We start from the raw sequence: 21,168 nt of genomic DNA, 5'->3' as shown, positions 1-21,168 counted from the left end.
GAACTCCTGTCCCACCAGTTTAACTCCGACCGGGCCAAAATTGCCTTCATCATGTCCCATCTCACCGGGGAGGCCCTGGCCTGGCTAAATCCTCTATGGGAGAGAGGAGACCCCCTGGTGTCCGACTTGCCTGCCTTTCTCACGGCTTTCCGGAAAGTCTTCGACGAACCTGGACGGAAGACCTCATCCGCATCATCTCTGCTACGCCTCCGTCAGGGAAGTCTCACCGTGGGCCAATATGCCATATGGTTCCGTACCCTTGCCTCGGAGCTGGCCTGGGATAACGACGCTCTGGTATCTGTCTTCTGGGAGGGTCTGTCCGGCCGTATCAAAGATGAACTTGCCGGTCGAGACATTCCTACCACTCTCGATGACCTAATAACTCTTGCCACCCGGATTGACCTACGGTTCCAGGAGCGTGCCAAAGAAGTCACCCGTGAGAGGAGGTTTCCACGTCTAGCTCATACTTTTCAGAAGTCCGTCACTCCCTCCGTTTCTCCCCAGGTACACTCTCCTGAGCCTATGCAGGTCGACCAGACCAAGATGGTCAAAACCCGTCAGGACTTACACCGTGCCGAGGGGAGCTGCTTCTACTGTGGCAGTAAGGAGCACCGGATCCGTACCTGCCCGGAGAGGTCGGGAAACGCCTGTGTCTAGGTTCGCTCAGAGAGGTCGACCTAGACAACTCTCCATCTCTGCTGCTGTCAGTCTCAATTATCTGCGGGGAGAATCGTTATTTCAAACTAGCCCAACTTGACTCTGGAGCGGCCGGGAATCTTATTTCACAGGCCCTGGTAGAAAAATACCGCATTCCCACCAAACCTCTGGCTATACCATTATCTGTCGCTGCTGTGGATGGGGGCCTCTTACCATGTCCCATCCAACTCATCACCGAATCCGTAACTCTGCAGGTGGGAATGCTGCATTCTGAGAGCATCTCTTTTCATGTTCTGCCTGGACTCTCTCACGCCCTCTTACTAGGTCTACCTTGGCTCCAGAGACATGCACCCGTGCTGGACTGGCAGACCGGAGAAGTCCTTCGCTGGGGACAGGACTGTCATAAGACTTGTTTGGTTCCTGTTCATCCCGCCCGTCCTTCTCCTACCCCAACTAATCTACCTGGACTTCCGATTCCCTATTGGTCATTTGCTGATGTCTTTAATAAAAAGGAGGCAGAGACATTACCCCCTCATAGACCATACGACTGTCCTATCGACCTGTTACCCGGTACTACGCCTCCCCGTGGGCGTATTTACCCATTGTCCGCTGCTGAGACCCGGTCGATGTCCGAATATATTGAGGAGAATTTGGCCAGGGGATTCATCCGGAAATCTACCTCCCCAGCGGGAGCAGGCTTCTTTTTCGTAAAAAAGAAGGACGGCTCTCTCCGTCCCTGTATAGACTATAGAGGCCTTAACCAGATCACGGTGAAGAATAAGTACCCCCTTCCGCTCATTCCAGAATTATTTGATCGTCTGAGGGGGGCTAGAATCTTCACCAAACTGGACCTCCGTGGGGCGTACAACCTCGTCCGTATCCGTCAAGGGGATGAATGGAAGACTGCATTCAACACCCGGGACGGCCACTATGAATATCTGGTAATGCCCTTTGGTCTCTGTAACGCTCCTGCCGTCTTTCAAGAGTTGGTCAATGACATCTTCCGGGATCTTCTCTACTCCTGCGTAGTGGTGTACCTGGACGACATCTTGGTCTTCTCTCCGGATCTCCAGACTCACCGGAGAGACGTTCGTCAGGTCCTGCTCAGGCTCAGGCAGAATCACCTCTTCGCTAAATATGAGAAGTGCCTCTTTGAGCAGACCTCGCTTCCGTTTTTGGGCTACATTATTTCTCAGACCGGCCTTCGAATGGATCCAGAGAAACTGTCTGCCATCGAGAAATGGCCCCGACCGGAGGGGTTGAAGGCCATTTAGCGGTTCCTGGGCTTCGCCAACTACTACCGCCTCTTCATACCGCACTTCTCTTCCCGGACTGCCCCAATTTCCGCGCTCACCCGTAAGGGCACTAATCCCAGAGAGTGGCCACCCGAAGCAGAGGAGGCCTTTCTTTCCTTAAAACAGGCCTTCTCTTCCGCCCCGGTGCTGCATCGCCCAGATGGCAACAAGCAGTTCTTCCTGGAGGTTGACGCCTCCTCCTCTGAAGCCGGAGCGGTACTTACCCAAAAATCATCTTCCGGGAGAATGGTAACTTGTGGCTTCTTCTCCAAACTCTTCTCTTCTGAGCGCAACTATTCCATAGGAGATCGAGAGTTATTGGCCATCAAGCTGGCATTGGAGGAGTGGCGTTACCTGCTCGAAGGGGCTCTTCACCCGGTAATAATTTACACTGACCACAAGAACTTGGCTTACCTCCAGCATGCCCAGAGACTTAACCCGCGCCAAGCTCGGTGGTCCTTGTTTCTTGCTCGCTTTGATTTTATTCTTCATTTTTGCCCGGCTGACAAAAACATCAAGGCGGACGCCTTGTCCCGATCCTTTCTGGTGTCTGATCTCGAGGAGGAACCGAAACACATCTTCGATCCCGCCAGAGTAATGCAGGTGGCTCCCGTGAGTCTAAATCGTCTCCCTCCCGGTAAGACGTTCGTATCAGTACCTGATCGGGAGAAGATCCTACACTGGGGTCACTCGTCTAAACTAGCTGGCCACGCCGGTCAGAAAAAGACCCTCCAGCTTATTACCCGGCACTACTGGTGGCCTACCCTGCACAAGGACATAATAGACTTTGTTTCTGCCTGTGTGTCCTGCGCCCGCAACAAGGTTCCGAGACATCTGCCAGCCGGTCGCCTCCTTCCGCTCCCAGTACCTGCTGCCCCCTGGCAGCATATAGCAATGGACTTTATAACTGATCTCCCCGTCTCTGCCGGTTGTACGGTCATTTGGGTGGTCGCTGACCGCTTTTCCAAGATGGCTCATTTCGTTCCCCTGCCAGGCCTCCCGTCTGCACCCGAGCTGGCTAAAGACTTTATCTGCCACATCTTCCGTCTTCATGGCCTGCCCCTCCACATCGTGTCGGATCGTGGGGTACAGTTCACCTCACGCTTCTGGAGAGCCACTTGTAAACTGCTAGACGTCACCCTGGACTTCTCCTCCGCTTACCACCCACAGTCTAATGGTCAAGTGGAGCGGATCAATCAGAACTTGACCAGTTACCTCCGGCACTTCGTTAATGCCCACCATTCAGACTGGGTGGATCTCCTGCCATGGGCCGAATTTTCTTACAACAATCACGAGAGCGAATCTTCCTCCAAATCCCCGTTTTTTGTTGTCTTCGGTCAGCATCCTCGGATCCCATTTCCCGTCTCCACCTCGGTGGACAATCCGGCTGCGGAATCTCTTGTTAACAAATTTTCCTCCATATGGGAGAGTACCCGATCCGCACTCCTTCTGTCATCCGAGCGTATGAAAAGACATGCTGACAAAACGTCTGGATCCTCCTCAATTCCGTCCAGGGGATAAGGTCTGGCTCTCATCCAAGTATGTCCGGCTCAAGATTCCTTCCTATAAGTTAGGGCCTCGGTTCATCGGTCCTCTGGAGGTCATCAGTCAGATCAACCCGGTGGCCTATAAATTGAAACTCCCGGCCAACTTGCGGATGCCTAACTCCTTCCATGTATCTCTCCTCAAACCTGTGGTACTTAACTCTTTTTCCAAGTCTACAGGTACGCCTCCTGCTCCGGTTTCCGCTGAAAACGAATTTGAGGTAGAGAACATTCTGGCCACCAAAAGTGTAAGAGGGAAGACCTTTTTTCTAGTAGATTGGAAGGGGTTTGGTCCTGAAGAGAGAACGTGGGAGCCCCGGGAGAACATCCATGCCCCTCTCATCCTAGCTAAATTTCTCTCTGGCCTAAAAAAGGGGGGGCCTAAAGGGGGGGGTACTGTAGCGCCGGTGTCCCTGCCCTCTGCTAGGCAGGGACGCTGTTCCCCTCACCCCTCTGCTCCGAGCCCGGCGTCCTCCTCCCGCTCTGCTGGCAGCGCGCGCTCCTTCCCGGCCACTGTGCTTAGGGCGCGCGCGCGCGCTCCCTCCCTCTTAAAGGGGCCGCGCGCGCCGTCCTAAGGAGTCCCCGGCCAATGGCCGGAGGACTTCACCATATATAAGGCACCTCCTCCAAAATGGAGGTGCCCGAGCAATGTTGTTGCACTGTTCACTACTCTGCTTCAGCCCTCAGGTCCCGTTGCCAGTTACCTGCCAGATTCCTGCCAGTTTGCTGTCTGATTCCTGCCTGATATTCTGCTTACCTGCCTGCTAGCCTGAGGTCCGACGGTCTGCCTACCGACTCCTGTCAGTCTGTCTAAGGACCAGCTTGCCCGCTCACCTGGGAGCGCTCCTCTGCTACCTGCCTGCTAGCCTGAGGTCTGACGGTCTGCCCTCCAACTCCTGTCAGTCTGTCTATGGACCAGCTTGACGCTCACCTGGGAGCGCACATCTGCTACCTGCCTGCTAGCCTACCTGGAGGCTCCGCCGTCACGTGCTGTGACCACCTGCCATTCCAGAGACTCCTGCCCGCTCACCTGGGAGCGCACACCTGCTACCTGCCTGCTAGCCTACCTGGAGGCTCCGCCGTCACGTGCTGTGACCACCTGCCATTCCAGAGACTCCTGCCCGCTCACCTGGGAGCGCACACCTGTTACCTGCCTGCTAGCCTACCTGGAGGCTCTGCCATCACAGGTCGTACCTACCCTTTACCCAGAGACTGCCCCGGTCACTTGCCGTGACCTCCTGCCCGTTCATCCAGAGACTGCCCCGTTCACTTGCCGTGATCTCCTGCCCGTTCATCCAGAGACTGCCCCGGTCACTTGCCGTGATCTCCTGCCCGTTCATCCAGAGACTGCCCCGGTCACTTGCCGTGACCTCCTGCCCGTTCATCCAGAGACTGCCCCGGTCACTTGCCGTGATCTCCAGCCCGTTCACTCAGAGACTGTCCCGGTCACCTGCTGTGACTGCCTGCCCGTCTTCCCTGGTCGCCACCCGCTCCCTTACAAGGACCGCCCCCTTGTATAGTAGCTCAGAGGTTCCGCCTCCCAGACCCGTTACAAATATACTTTTTAAAGCTACAGATCATTTTCTGATAAACAGAGACCAAATCTTTTTTCTGGTGCTCTGGGGTCTTAAAACGAAAAGGAAAATGAGTGCTTCCTGCATTAGCACTACTCTCACTGAGAAATCAATGTAGGAAGTTAAAGATTAATTGAGTTTCATGCTACAAACCTCACAGTTTAATGTGAATGAAAGAGCATCCAAACCTATTGCGCTGACCGACATCATTGTAGACGTAAGGACAGTAGTGATCGAAATGAGTCACACAGCGGTTTGTCACGCGACAGTGCTTTGAACGCAAAGGCTTCACAAGATGACAGGTATGACACAGTCTGCTTAGAGGATTTTTACCATTTCTCCAGTCATTAAAATTGATAGCCTAAAAGAAAACATTATGCATTATTAAAAATCATCAGTTACCTGAAAAATATTTCTAACATTGAATGTCACATTGGTGCAGAATAAAAAACTAAATATTTTTTTCAAATGGATACCAATGATCCTTTACTAAAACAGTTATCTTTTGTTTTGTGATGTGCAAGTGTAAAATAAAATAAAATAAAAAAAAAAAATTAATTTTCAAAATGTCACAGATTGCTCAATTTCAATCGCTGTGGTATGATTGGAGAAGTTCATATTTTCCCCTGTGGCACTCTAGCACGGCTTCAGATGGCAGGCAGCTTCCTCCTCCCTATGTGCTGGTATCATGTATGATGGGGCAGGTTATTTGGCTTCATTCATTAGCTGATGGGCAAAATGTTGATTATGCAGTTATTGACTAACAAGATGGCTTCAAAAGTTTGATGCACATTTCGCTTCAGGGACAGACTGGCTCACCGGAGAACGAGAGAATCACCCATGGGCACTGGGATCACCTTCAGGGTAGTCCATTTTGTTGAACTTCGTAGATGCTATGGGGCCCCTGAGTCCAGGAGAACCTGGTAAGTCTGACAATGTTTGGCCTATTCCTTCCCCAACCCAAAATAAACAGAAAGGCTGAGTATACATACAATGTTTGGTGGAATTTGCAAGCAGGATTTATGAACAATGTTGGTGTCTTGGTATTTTGGCAGATGTTAGGCCTCATTCAGGTGTCAATTTTTTTGACGTACAAGAAAAACGGACTGAGTTTCATCAGATTTTCCACTGATGAAAAAAAAAAAAGAAAAAAGTTTCTCCACCTTCTCCTATCTGACACTGAAAAATGGACAGCATACGGATGGCATCTGAATGCTGTCAAACTTTTTTCACTGTCCCATAGACTGCATTACCGATTTTGATCCAAAACTCAGATGAATATATCGGACACGTCTGTCATGCAAGGTGTGGGAAAGACTTAGTGCAACACGAAGGGAAGAGGGAAAGGGAGCCCAGACTCTAGAGAAAGGGGAGAAGTTGAGACCTCATAGGTTGATTTAGCGTCACCCTGTCTCCCCTACCATCCCTGTATTGGCTCTTCACCAATCGCCGCACGCGTGCCTCACCCTGTCTTTCCCTGGCGTATGACTAAGGCTAGGGAATTGAGGAGATAAGCACTAGTCGATCTCCACTAAACACTTAGTGAAATTAGAGAAATTGCTTAGCTTTAGACGAACTCCAGACAAATGCGCACAAGTCCCCAAGCTAAAGCTTTCACAGGTAGTAATGAATATCACTGGCACCTCCTTCTGAAACACAGCAGGTATTTATACACCCAGGCAGGGTGTTAATTAGCCAGAGGGATGTAGCCGCTGGGTCCCAGAGACAGCCTCTAATGCTAAATGTAGAGATCTCCTGCAACTAACTGCAGGGTGACTGTCTGTCACCTCTGACACACCCGTGACAACGTCTCCACAATTTTGCAATGACCACTTGGTATGAGGAAAAAATCTAGTGTAACGCCCAGCTGCGCTTGGTATCACAGATCCTGGAAGTGTGCATTGATGGATTCCTCCACAAGAGGCCCCCATAACCATTCACACATCTCCACCTTCCACCTCAGACCACCAGAGGGAGCCCGTTAGGGATAGATAAATAGAGAAGGTGGAGCCAGGCAGCAGTTAGTCTGGTCTAGACTGGAGTCGACAGAGAGCAAACCTGTTGAGAGAGTTCCTGCAGTAAAGAAGCCTGAGAGAGGTCAGTCTGCAGTGGAGCACAGTCCAGACTCAGTTGTAGCTCAGAGAAGTGAGCTTTAGGTGTGCCGGCACCATAAGATCGGTGAAGCGCGGCAAGCTGCCGTTAGTGTGAGTAGCCTAGTGAGGGCCCGAGTAGGCCGAAGGCGTGTGGAGAGTTAGTAGATAGGGGGCAGAGGAGCTTATCTAGCTCACCCCGAAGAATTTACCGGACACCGGGTCCAAAGTTTACCGGGATCTCTATGACCCAGTAAGACTGGAATCCCTGGAGAACTACAAGTCCAGGATCGCTAAAGTGCTGATACGTAACAGAGCCAGGAGACACATAGGCCCGCAGCTAAGGTGCGTGTACTCAAAGAAAAGGCCCTACCATAAGGTCAGCCAGCGCAGGACAGAGACAAAGTTAGGCCTAGCTCCAGGCAGGTCAGAAACTTACTACGCAGAGGCAAGAGACAGGAGGCCCAAAACCCGCTCATTGGGGAGGATCCTGACATGCATCCTTCACCCTACAGTGCTCCGGGACGTGCCTGAATTTCCATCAGTAAAAGGTACTGAAGTGACTATCGTGTCTGTCCCTGTTCTTGCTCTGACCCGGCTGGGTCTCATCTGTCCTGCATTCCCCGTCATACACTGCCCTGAGGCCTAGCTCCACCTGTGGGGAGCTATACCATCGAGCTGCCTTATCACCGGCCTCAGTGGACTGCGCAGCACTGGTGATCCTCACCAGAAGCCACAGGTGGCATCACAAACTCTTTCCAAAAATTAGCAAATAACCACCCTTTTAAGGAGAGACCCCAGGGTACGGGCCCCGGGAGCCGACCACCGCGACATCCCCAAGGCTAAAGGCCCGGGTACCGAGTCATCCCCATTCCCCTGGGCGAGTCATCAGCATGTGAACAGAACTATTTACTGTCATAGGTATGAGTGCTAGCTGTGAAAAAAATGGATAACACTCGTGCATGAAAAAAACTGATGTGTGAATGAGCCCTTACTATGACTAAGCACTGACGCTCTTGAGTGAGTTTACTCTCTTGAAAGGTGAATGCTGTCCAAGATATCTGTATACATCATGACTACTATTCAGTTAGGTGAGAAATATTTGGACAGTGACCGCATCTTAATGATTTGGGCTCTGCATGCCACTATTTTTTTTTAATTTAAAATGAAACAACTGAGATGCAGTTGAAGTTTAGACATTCATGTTTAATTAAAGGGGTTGAACAAAAATATCCTGTGAAACGATTAGGAGTTGCAATCTTTTTTATACTAAGCCTCCTTATTTCAGGGGCTCAGCAGAAATTGGACAAATTAACTTTACCATAAATAAAATGTCCATTTTTAATACTTTGTAGAGAATCCTTTGCAGGCAATGACTGCCTGAAGCCGCGCGTGCCGTCCTAAAGTATCCCTGGCCAATGGACGGAGGACACTGACTATTTAAAACATCTCCTCCAACATGGAGGTGCCTGTGGAACGTTGTAAGTTTGTTTCCTAACACTCTTGTTAGTTCTCAGGTCCCAGTGCTTTTATTTCCATATACCTGCCTGTCTACCAGCCGTGCCCGCCTGCCTGTCTACCAGCCGTGCCCGCCTGCCTGTCTACCAGCCGTGCCCGCCTGCCTGTCTACCAGCCGTGCCAGCCTGCCTGTCTACCAGCCGTGCCAGCCTGCCTGTCTACCAGCCGTGCCCGCCTGTGCCTGCCTCCTGTTCCTTGGGGGTCAGCTGCCACCCACCCGAGGTCAGTCACGGAATAGCACCTGGTCCACCTTCCTTGTCTGTCCTCGGATCATGGAGTCGTCAAGCTGCTGTACATCTGAGGTCGGACTTGGTAAGGCCCCTACTTACGCCCCTCCGGGCTCTCCTTGGACCACAGCACAACAGTTCCATCACCCAGCCCGTTACAGCTGGCTTTAGACAGCCCTGGGCAAAAGTTAAAGTAAGGCCCCAAAAGCTAATATATTGCTCCATCACATACAAACATTTAGGATGCATTTACAAGAGCTGAGTTCAGGCAGTTAAATGAGCGCGATCGGCAATATTATCGACAATACCTGTGCACAGGTATAAATGTCTGTGGAAAAAGTTAACGCAGTAGCAATGTTACACAGCATGGTAGCCAAGGAAGAGGGCAATTCAATGCACTAATGAACAGCATGGTAAAAGGCTCATGAGGTATTACCTGGTAGTCCAGAGATCTAAGCGTGGCACACACACACTTAGATCTCTGGACCATCAGGTAATACCTCATGAGCCTTTTAACATGTAGTTCATTGGTGCTTTGAATTGCCCTCTTCCTTGGCTACTATGCTTGTCACATTGCTACTGCGTTAACTTTTTCCACAGATACAGACATATATGTATACACAGAGCACATAAATGCAGATAGTTTCACTTTTTTAACGAAACACACTTTATTTGGTTTAGGATAGTCATTGCAATGCTTCTCCACACACTGGAGAATAAACTGCTTCTGGTCTTCTTGAGTGCTCAGTGATGAATTGAGTGTACTCATGAGTGCAGTGGAGCGTTCAGTGGCATCATTCTCGAATTTCAATCCAGCGACTTTTGAGGATTCATCGATGTAACTTGCATTAGTGTGCCACAGACAAGGATCTTCATGAAGATAATCTTGATTTATTTCCAGTGCAGTGAACAGTTTTTTGTGTAACGACATGAAGTGATGAATCTGCACGAGAGTTGAGCAGACACTGTCAATAAATGCCAGACCCAGCATAACTCAGGTACCACAGGTGTATGTTGTAAGTTTTTATTGCTGCCTCAGCAACAAGTGCGTTGATTCCTTTGTATGCTACAAGTTCTTGCAGTAATGTCAAGTCATCTCACACTGATGTGTCAGGGATCTGACAGAAGTACCAAGCCTTCAAGTATAAGCATACAGTAAAAGTGCAAAATTGACGAATTTTTTTTTAACTAGGTCAAAGTCAAAAGAAGTTGGTGACGAAACATGAAGATCTTTAGAGCGTATATCACTTTGCCCATCCATCGGGCCCGATGGTAGGCGCTTGGAGTGTTGATGTGTCTGGGTTTGCAGGCGAACCTAGGAACAGGAATGCCAGTGTTAACAATTCCTTCTAATAATCTCTTGGATGGCATTGTGAAAGCTGACTGGTGCAAAATTCAACTAGACACTCCTTAAGTGGACCTAGCTCAGTTGAAACTGTCATCTTCCATTCCAGCCGAAAACTTGGTTTTATCCAGTTGATTCCAGGCAGCCGAAAATCTCTTGAAAAACTTTATATTTGGACCTCTTGATTCCGGCCACAATTTATCAAACACGCTTTCAATAATTAGCTTGTGAATGTGGTACCTACACGGCAAACGCAGTATTTCTTTCTGCAGTTTCTGTTGCAAGAAGACATAAACTTCACTTTACCCTAGTTGCTATCACCCTAATATCGCTCATCAACACTTTCAAATACTATTATAAATTAAAGTGAATTTCAGGCAAAAATTTAATTAGACAGTAAGAGACACAATGGGAGTGGTGTAGGCTGCTGCGTAAATATTTAGAGATTAGATTTACCTAAAACAGTGAATAATACAGAATGTTGTCTGTAATCTGGCAAATTTATGTTGAAACAGGAAATATAAACTAATAATAATATTAAATATTTTTTACAAATAAGCAAATTGTAGAGCGTTTCAAGGAGCGGTGGGGCACTTATTGCTGCTCTATATTAAAACTACCCAAATCCTATTTTAATGGCAATTAAGTGTTGAAGGACTGACATTGAGGACATTGAGCCACCTTTTAAACTCAACCAAAAGAAACGATTTTTTAAAGGATATTACATATCATTATGTGTAACAATTATAGGGGGTGAGACTTTGAATAAAACATATTTTTATTTTTTCTATAGAACGCATTGTCACCCTAGTATACACATACATGCATATACATTCACACACACTATAGAGGACTTACCAGTCTGTCTCCTCTTTTTCAGTCCTTCTTACTCCCGCAGGATACAGGACCTTTGGTGACATCACGGTCACTTGAACGTGATGTCACTAAAGGTCCCGATGTACTCTCAACATCAGAAACTACACTGATAATGCAATGTAGTTTATGCTGTAAATACTGGAGGACCCTTGGGCATTTACCCAGTTTTCCCCTCCCCCATCCTAATGCCGGCCCTGCTAGGGCATTAACCTGAAATTTGGTGGAATAATGGGCTACATTTCCAGGAATGCATACACAAAGATGATGTGTTGCAAGTAGCATAACAGTCAAGCTTGCAGACTGTTTCTGTTATTATGCAATTGCTAGATTTGTGCTTCAGTATACAGGTGTAACTACCACAAGATGCTGTTGCGTGGTTGTGCAACCATTAGGCTGGTTTCCCACATCAGTTTTTTTTGGTATATGTGCTATCTGTTATTTTTGTGGATAGATCACGAACCCATTACAATGAATAAGCCTTTTATTTTTATTTTTTTGCATACCAGAAAATCACTGATGAAACCCTGAGGGTAAAAAGGACACACTGACCAATCACTAATGAAAAACACTTATTTTTCACATACACGGCAAAAACGGAAGTCTGAATAAAGCCTTAGACTGAGGTCATACGTGTTCAATGGGCGTGTAGCACACGTACAAGGTTCGTCCACTGTTATGCCTGTTTCTGAATGTCACAGTGGCTTTTCGCTGTATTCTTAGAAATTAATTGGCTTACCTGTTATTAATGACCCCAAGATTTTGCTATTATCAATTTGCCATTAGCAAATTAATTTCTAATGATGCAACAGAAAGCCTCCGCAATTTAGGAAGCATCGTCTCAGTAGAGGCTCCTCGGATGTGTACAACATATGTGCTGAACGCTATGGGTGACCCAATCTTATCCGCTTGTGCCACCACAGGGAGAATTTAACCATTAGGTTAATACCATACTTCAGCATTTGACTTAACTTCTACGCTTGCCTACCTTAGTTTGATGAAAAGCCTCTCCAACTTAACTCTGCTGTCTGTGGGTCCATACTCAAACTGGGAGTGTTTATGGGGAAGGGGCAATGCATAATTTCTGACTCACATCATCACTATTATATGACCGCAAGCTAACATTTTGTGTTTATTCCTTTAAAGTGACTTTACATGATTTCCTGCTGATACTGTACTAATTTATTATAAATAAAATGAGTAATATATTTAGTTGAATGCCTGATGGAGTACGAATATGTACCCAAACTGAAAACCATACTTTAGTTAAATTCTTGTGTTGCAAGGTACAGTATATATTAAAGTACATTATGGCTATTCAATCAGTGCAGCATTAAAAGGGCTCAAGTTCACCAGTGGTCACTCTATAGAAGAATCTCCCATTCCTGCAGCCTGGGACCATTGTATTACAAGGCAAAGGTGTTTGCCAGGGTGCTAAGTGCTGGACCCAGGACGAACACCTAATTGTCCCAACAGCATCACTTTGGAAGGGGTTTTCTCTGTTTAGCCAACCCTTTTATTATACACTTCCCAGCTTGTGAAAGCATGCTTACCAATCAATAAATGTAATTTAATTAATTATTTACATACACTAATCCATGATGAAAGGTATTGCATTATATTTATCTGTGTGGCCCCAGTTGTCTAGAGCAATAATACAGCACCTGCCTGACAGCATAGTGATACTCTTCAGTGTCCTGAGGAAGGAAGCCAGGATCCATCAAGGAAGCTTTTAAGAAAAGGATCCACATCAATAGATTGCTGGACAAGAACATGATATGCCACTCCCAGAAGGCATTGTATAAGACGGGTAGAATCTGTACACAGGCAGGGAAAAAGAAAGTGTTAAGTAGGCATTATTCTGAAATATATTAATCTCTAAAAACTCATTGGATATGCTACATAATTAGGAGAAAACTCAACTGCAACTATGTCAGTATACGTTTGTTTAAAGGAAATCTGTCACTAGAGGAGTACTTAGCCAGCCGCCCCCACCACTGATTGGCAGCTTTCTGCTTATGCACAGTGTACACAGAAATCTGCCAATCAGTGGCACAAAGCTCATCATTCAGAGAACTAGTAGACAACAGCTCAGTAATTGATACATTGCTGGAATCAGGGTCTCAGCCCTGACATCATGCTGTTCTGAGATTGGTTAGCAAAAACCTGGTGACAGATTCCTTTAAACCCCTTAGCAACAACCACTGTACATGTACAGTGCAAGTTGGTAACGGGTGTATGACGCAGGCTCAGGAGGTGTGCTATACCTGGCAAATAATGGATGTGCGACAGTCAGGACCTGCCTCTAAGAGCCGAGGGTGGAGTAGAGCTCAATCCGCGACTGTTAACCTGTTAAATGCCACCATCAACCCCTTAGGCCACGTTCACACGTTCAGTATTTTGCATCAGTATTTGTAAACCAAAACCAGGAGTGGAAAAATCAGAGGAAAAGTAGAATAGAAACACCTCACCACTTCTGCATCTTTCATCCACCCTTGATTTTGGCTTACAAATACTGACCAAATACTGAATGTGTGCACATGGTCTCACAGAGGCATTAACAGGACACTGGTACTTGTACACCTCATTCTAATGAGAAAACAAATCAAAAATCCTAATTGCATTTTTTCGGCCACTGCAACAACACAAAAAAATGTAAAAGAAGGCAATCAAATCATCGTATCTACCCCAAATTGATATGAATAAAAAACATTGGCTCAAGGCGCAAAAAACAAGACCTTACATAGTCCCATCAGCCAAAAATTGAAAACGTTATGGTTCTCGTAAAATGGCGTCACAGGCAAAAAATGTTGTTTTTGTTAAAAAAAATTCAGATTTTTTTTTTCACCGCTTAAATAAAACAAAAACTAATCATGTTTGGTATCTGCGGATATGTACGGACCTGGAGAATTATACTGCCAGATCATTTCTACCGTAAAATGGACGCTGTAAATAAAAAAAAACCCTTAAAACAATTGTGGAATTGCGCTTTTTTTCTGTCGCCACACTTGGGAATTTCTTTTTCGCTTTCCAATACCTCACATGATAAAATAGATAGTGTCATTCAAAAGTACAACTTGTCCCGAAAAAAACAAGCCCTCATATGGCTAAGTTGGCAGAAAAATATAAAAGTTATAGCTCTCGGAATAAGGGGAGGAAAAAACAAAAGCACAAAAACAAAAAATAGCCGGTGTTTGTCCCTAATGTCTGAGCTCCAGCCTGGCTGTTAACAATTTAGATGCCACTGTCAATTTCTGATAGAAGCATCTAAAACACATAACAGCTGGTGAGCTGTCAAAGTGCTGGGGCGAGCTTTCAGCCACCGCTCACTGTGTACTGAGCAGTGACTGTAGCCGCTCAGGGAACGCCTTATAACTTAAAGCCATTGGCTACTGGGAGGAATATTGTTCATTTTCTCTCGGTAGCCACGCTTTCAGTAAGAGAGCCGGACAGCATTTTCCCACTAACTGCAGGTTAATAAAATTTGGGTCATGACAGAGTCACTACTAGGTCATTATACCTATATAATACCTTTCCTTTAAGCTCAGAATGAATATGGGTTTTCAATGAAAAAAATCTATACGTTCTAGTGAATCTGTCAAACAACCTACCCAGCTTCTATAGTATGATGCCCAAAGATTGCACAGCGTTTCCAAGCTGACATATTCCATATAAACATGTCACTTTAATAAGGATGTAAATGAGACCTCAAGTGCTCTCTATAACTTGAATCCACATAACAGTTTATTTTAAGAAAAACTGTGGAATGTAGTCCCTGTATTTGTGATTGAGAATATTGGATGAAACAGACATTTTCAAGGTATTTTTCTTAAATAATACAATTAAACATACATAAGAATCAAGAATAGCATATGTGTGACTTTTTAAGATAAATGTTTATTATTTTTATTTACTTTTAATTCTAAAATTGTTTTGACCCCTTCCTGACATGGCCATTTTTCGATTTTGGGTTCTCGTTTTTTCCTTTTGAGAGCCATACATTTTTTATTTTTCCATTGATGTAGCTATATGAGTTGTTTTGTGGGATGAGTTGTACTTTTGAATGACACCATTCACTTTATATTGTGATGTACTGGAAAGCTGGAAAAAAAGTTCCAAGCGTAGCGCAATTTCAAAAAATGTGCAATTACACAATCATATTTTGTTTTTATTTACGATGTTCACGACATGGTAAAAATGACCTAGTAATATAACTCTACAGGTCAGTACTATTAGGGAGATACCAAACATACATAGATTTATTTTAAGTGGCGACAAAAATTCAGAAATTTGTTAAAACAAAAAAAAAAAAATCACTTGTGTCACTTTTAGTCAAGACCTGTAACATTTTAAACTTTCGGAATATGGGGTTTATTTTTTGTGCCCTGAGCGGACGTTTTCATTGATACCATTTTGCAGTAGATACGATGTAACTGTACGTCATATATCGGTGATGGGTTAAAACACAATATAGACACTGTAGAGCACATCTGCTCAAATAGCATTACCTTAAAAATGTATGTAGGGTAGCCCCAAAGGAATAGATTGCCATAAAAGAATAGTATGGGAGCTTTTGATTTGCCTGGACGACCACAAAGCCACGAACTGCAAAGAAAAGTCAATATTAATCTTCATTAAAGGGAATCTGTCATGATAATCTATCACAATAATCAACTTTACATGATCATGTAGCTCTTTGAAAGATAAGCTAATTTGTTCCTTTTATTAAAAATAAAACCATGCTTTTTTCTATAGGCAAGTGGGGCTGAACTACTCTGGGCATGAACAGAGGTCTTCCTTAGTCTCTGCCTCTCCTGCTCTATTCCCTGTCTAGTTGTGTAGTCAAGTCAGTAAGCCATCAGTTAAGCAGAATAAGGCCCTGCCCTGCTGCCTTATTTCCCTAGCTAGACTTGGCGTGCTGCCTCATGCCTGGCATTGGCCTGCTGCTCAATGGCTTAGTGTGCTGCCTCATGCCTCTGGGCCAATGTCTCGTGTGTTGGGACATTAGTTTTTGTCCCTGGATCATGAAGGATTGCTTGAGTCTGATGTGGCACAATCAGACATTGAGGAGAGACCCAACCAATCTACAACCTTTGATATGGGTTAGTTTGTTTCCTATCCTCTGTCCATGAAATATTTGCATGGAAAATGGGATAGGAAAATACGCTGAAGTCTGTCAAAGTCCTGTCATTGAGTAAACTGAAATAAAATCTGGAGAGACCAGTTTATGTTCTTAATTTGGCGTCAGAGAACGTGCTAATTCTGGGGAGTGGAGGAATCAATGGATGGATTAAAGCTTCTTACTCAGTCATGCACTTTCTGTGAATGTTATCCTTAGTAAGATGAATACCTTTTGGAAAAACTGAAGTAAGACTGTTCTGATCGTTAGGCTATGTGCGCACGTTGTGGAAATGAAGCATATTTTTTACGCTTCTCCCTGGCAGGAAAATCGCATGCGGATGTGAGGCGTCTTTGCAGCGTCTTTGCATGCATTTCCGCATGCGGGTTATCAAGCACTTCTCCAAGTGATTTAAGCATCACTTGGAAAAGTGCTTGACAACTTGTTCACACTACAGTGCCTACAAGTAGTATTCAACCCCCTGCAGATTTAGCTGGTTTGATAAGATGCAAATAAGTTAGAGCCTTCAAACTGCAAACGAGAGTAGGTTTTATGAACAGAAGCATAAATCTTACAAACCAAAAAGTTATGTTGCTCAGTTGAATTTTATTAAATTTTAAACATAAAAGTGTGGGTCAATTATTATACAACCCCTATGTTTAATATTTTGTGGAATAACCCTTGTTTGCAATTACAGCTAATAATCGTCTTTTATAAGACCTGATCAGGCCGGCACAGGTCTGTGGAGTTATCTTGGCCCACTCCTCCATGCAGATCTTCTCCAAGTTATCTAGGTTCTTTGGGTGTCTCATGTGGACTTTATTCTTGAGCTCCTTCCACAAGTTTTCAATTGGGTTAAGGTCAGGAGACTGACTAGGCCACTCCAACACCTTGACTTTTTCCCTCTTGGACCAGGCCTTGGTTTTCTTGGCTGTGTGCTTTGGGTCGTTGTCTTGTTGGAAGATGAAATTACGACCCATCTTAAGATCCTTGATGGAGGAGCGGAGGTTCTTGGCCAAAATCTCCAGGTAGGCCGTGCTATCCATCTTCCCATGGATGCGGACCAGATGGCCAGGCCCCTTGGCTGAGAAACAGCCCCACAGCATGATGCTGCCACCACCATGCTTGACTGTAGGGATGGTATTCTTGGGGTCGTATGCAGTGCCATCCAGTCTCCAAACGTCACGTGTGTGGTTGGCACCAAAGATCTCGATCTTGGTCTCATCAGACCATAGAACCTTGAACCAGTCTGTCTCAGAGTCCTCCAAGTGATCATGAGCAAACTGTAGACGAGCCTTGACATGACGCTTTGAAAGTAAAGGTACCATACAGGCTCGTCTGGAACGGAGACCATTGCGGTGGAGTACGTTACTTATGGTATTGACTGAAACCAATGTCCACACTGCCATGAGACCTTCCCGGAGCTCCTTCCTTGTTGTCCTTGGGTTAGCCTTGACTCTTCGGACAAGCCTGGCCTCGGCACGGGAGGACACTTTCAAAGGCTGTCCTGGCCGTGGAAGGCTAACAGTAGTTCCATAAGCCTTCCACTTACGGATGATGCTCCCAACAGTGGAGACAGGTAGGCCCAACTCCTTGGAAAGGGTTTTGTACCCCTTGCCAGCCTTGTGACCCTCCACGATCTTGTCTCTGATGGCCTTGGAATGCTCCTTTGTCTTTCCCATGTTGACCATGTCTGAGTGCTGTTCACAAGTTTGGGGAGGGTCTTAAATAGTCAGAAAAGGCTGGCAAAAGAGATCTTTAATCCACACATGTGAAGCTCATTATTCTTGGTGCCTGAACTACTTCTTAATACTTTAGGGGGACCAAACAGAATTCTTGTGGTTTGAGGGGTTGAATAATAAATGACACGCTGAATTAACTTTTAACGTTTTAAAAAAAAAAAAAAAAAATTTGCTGCAGTGCATTTCCCACTTCCAGGCAGTACAAATGTCACAATGCCAAGTTAATTCCGCATGTGTCAACCAGCTAAATCTGCAGGGGGTTGAATACTACTTGTAGGCACTGTATATAAATCCATGCAACCGGATGGGTCACATGACTCAATGACGTGGCAGGTCCTTCACACAACAGCGCGACGGAGGGAAAACATCAGAAGATAAGTATAAACTTTATTTTTTATTTTTTTTACAGGTTCTTTGGTACCCAGGTCTGGATGAGAGTCTCCTCTCCTCCAGACTTGGGTACCATCCGCACATTGATTCCGCATGCGGAAACGCAAAATTAATGAACATGCTGCGGATTTTTGACCGCAGCATATACGCTGCGGAAAAATCCGCAGCATGGGCATTGACATTGCGGAATGCCATTGGGGACCATGGGGTGCGGATATACATGCGTTTCCGCAAATTCCGCAGCATATACGCTTGTAATACGCAACGTGGGCACGCAGCCTTAGAGTTCGAGAAGCATTACGTGCCCTTCTTAACAAAAAAAGTGAAAGGGTTTCTTGCCAGGTGTAAAATACACTATTATGAATATGTCAACAACTGTAGTAAATGCCTGGTGCGCGCATCCTTGGCCATATCACATGGGATCGGCGCTCCGGCCATGTGGTCGGACACGTGGCACTTGTGGGCAGCATCTGTCAGGCCGCGTGACTGGACTGCCTTCTCTGTCGCGGTCAGGGGCATGCGGCCCCTTGGTGTGTCGGTGTGACACGCACCACATAGGACCCACATACCGTGGAGGCGGTATACTGGTGCAATTTGGTTAAATTTTTGGAGGCACATACACCCCCCCCCCACCCCCCAGAGCATACAATTGGCCTGTCATACGGGGGGGGGGGTGTGAGCAGTAATGGAGTATAGTGCCTGGGTTTGTCCTATAACACATTGGGGATGGGAGTTTGGGAGGGATTAATGAATATGCATGATGTGTTCCACCCTCTGCCTCAATCTGACCTGTAATATCTCAAGCAATCAGTCTTCACATGCACAGAAATCATCTTACTGGTGAGCCTAGGGTATAAAGAGCTACTCTCAGTAGTATGTTGTTACCCCTGGAATAAAGCAGATGCCGAAATGTTCATCGGGTTTTTAGGGGGCTCAGCCTTGGTTTGTCTCACCCTACTCCACACAGGTAGATACCTTATACCTTATGAGGTTTCTTGGATATAGCTATACCTGATAACATGTTATAATGTATGATATTTTTGTACTCATTTCACTTGCACTTAAGCATTCTTCAGTGATTTACATATGTTTATAATCATGTGGTAGGTGTTTTCTTGTGTTTGAGGTTGTGGTGCCACCCAGTGGCTTCCCACTTGTTTACATTGTTTTTAAACATTTTTGTGATTTTTTTTTTTCCCGAATAAAGTAATACCGTTTCTATCTATCAATGTGGTTCATGAGTACACTTTTTTTCTCTCTATATGATATATAAACTGTAGTAAATTGCTGGCTAGAGCACTGAGAGTTCAAAGAACAAAAATGTACATCTCTGAGATTACTACTCCCTCCTCTATACGTGTACGATAATGGAAATTGACTCTGCCATCCAAAGCCTCTCTCTATAATATTGATACATAGTAAAAATCCCGCCTCTCTCTCTTCTGATAATCGCTTGTGGAATTGAAACTGCAATAGGGTCTTCACCCAACACCCCTTGTTGTGAGGATACCACTGTCCTTGAAGAACCTATCTCAAGTAGCAGGCACACAAGAAACCTGAGTCGCAGAGGGAGCTTCGGCACTGCTGACACTGTGCGCACACCATTAAAGAACAGGCATATTCACTCTTCTCCACGCCCATAGTCCCGACATGGAGAGGAGTGAATATTCCCGCAGCTCACCTTGGCGTCTGCTCAGATGCGGAGGCGAGCTGCTGCTGGCAGAACAGGAGCAGCGCTGGAGCAGAGGGGAGGAAGGTGAGTGCAGTGATGGGGGGGCCATACATGCCAGTATTGGGATGAGGGAGCCATGCATAGCAGGATTGGGTCCGAGGGGCCATGCATACCAGGATTGGGTCTGAGGGGTGCCATGCACACCAGGATTGGGGATGAGGGGGCCATGCATACCAGCATTGGGGATGAGGGGGCCATACATATCAGGATTGGGGATGAGGGGGCCATGCATATCAGGATTGGGGATGAGGGGGCCATGCATACCAGTATTGGGAATGTTGGGGCCATGCATACCAGGATTGGGGATGAGGGGTGCCATGCATGCCAGGATTGGGGATGATGGGGCTATGCATACCAGGATTGGTGATGAGTGGGCAATACTTACCAGGATGGGGAAATTTACCAGTAGCTGCTGCATTTTCCACTCTAGGCTTATACTCAAAAAGTTTTCCCTTTTTTTGTGGTAAAATTAGGTGCCTCGGCTTATATTCGGGTCGGCTTTTACTCGAGTATATACGGTAATCAGATTTGTAAAGTGAAGTCAGCCAATATGCCTATGATGCTTTTGTCCACAGATGCTGAGAAAGCATTTTATAGGGTTAACTATATTCATCCCCTTCTGCTAGGGTCCAGGTGAACGGCATCCTCTCAGACTCTCTTGATATTGGTAATGGTGCCTATCAAGGTTGCCCTCTTTCGCCCCTGATTTTCATTTTAACTATTGAACCCTTACTCAGGCATGTAAGAACTGACAAAGACATTAAAATTCACCATACTACAAATAAAATAGCTGGTTATGCAGATGATCTACTGTTTTTTGCATCCAAATTAAGGATTTCTCTCCCTAATTTCATGTGTGAATTTCAGATATACACTGTGTTCCAAATTATTATGCAAATAATATTTGCTCAGATTTTCCCAAACTACCTATATGAATTGCAGTCATTGTAATTTTCCAGTCAAATAACTATTAGAGTACAATTGAAAGGTTTTTGTACAAACTGCCTATGATAACAGTATATTTTAAAAAAAATAAAAAACTCAAACTGCACTCAAAATGCA

General features: G+C 45.7%; 1 protein-coding gene across 2 annotated transcripts in view; it reads right to left on the bottom strand.

Moving 5' to 3' along the window:
• LOC141171968 (uncharacterized) overlaps positions 1-21,168 on the bottom strand; it is a 121,685-nt gene that overhangs the window by 4,005 nt on the left and 96,512 nt on the right. Inside the window, exons 6-8 of one of the 2 annotated variants that reach the window (XM_073655709.1) lie at positions 15,632-15,728; positions 12,788-12,940; positions 5,229-5,431 (exon numbers count right to left, since the gene is read on the bottom strand). In XM_073655709.1, the coding sequence (XP_073511810.1) occupies positions 5,229-5,431; positions 12,788-12,940; positions 15,632-15,728 (453 nt within the window). The remainder of the gene's footprint in view (positions 1-5,228; positions 5,432-12,787; positions 12,941-15,631; positions 15,729-21,168) is intronic. The other variant, XM_073655718.1, reaches the window with a different exon arrangement.

The sequence above is a fragment of the Phyllobates terribilis genome, unplaced genomic scaffold, assembly GCF_046119375.1.
Source record: "Phyllobates terribilis strain yellow unplaced genomic scaffold, ASM4611937v1 Scaffold_1__5_contigs__length_1240528914, whole genome shotgun sequence".
In the NCBI taxonomy this organism is placed as follows: domain Eukaryota; kingdom Metazoa; phylum Chordata; class Amphibia; order Anura; family Dendrobatidae; genus Phyllobates; species Phyllobates terribilis.
The sequence above is the reverse complement of the archived record's forward strand: the minus strand, read 5'-3'. Positions and strand labels throughout refer to the sequence as shown.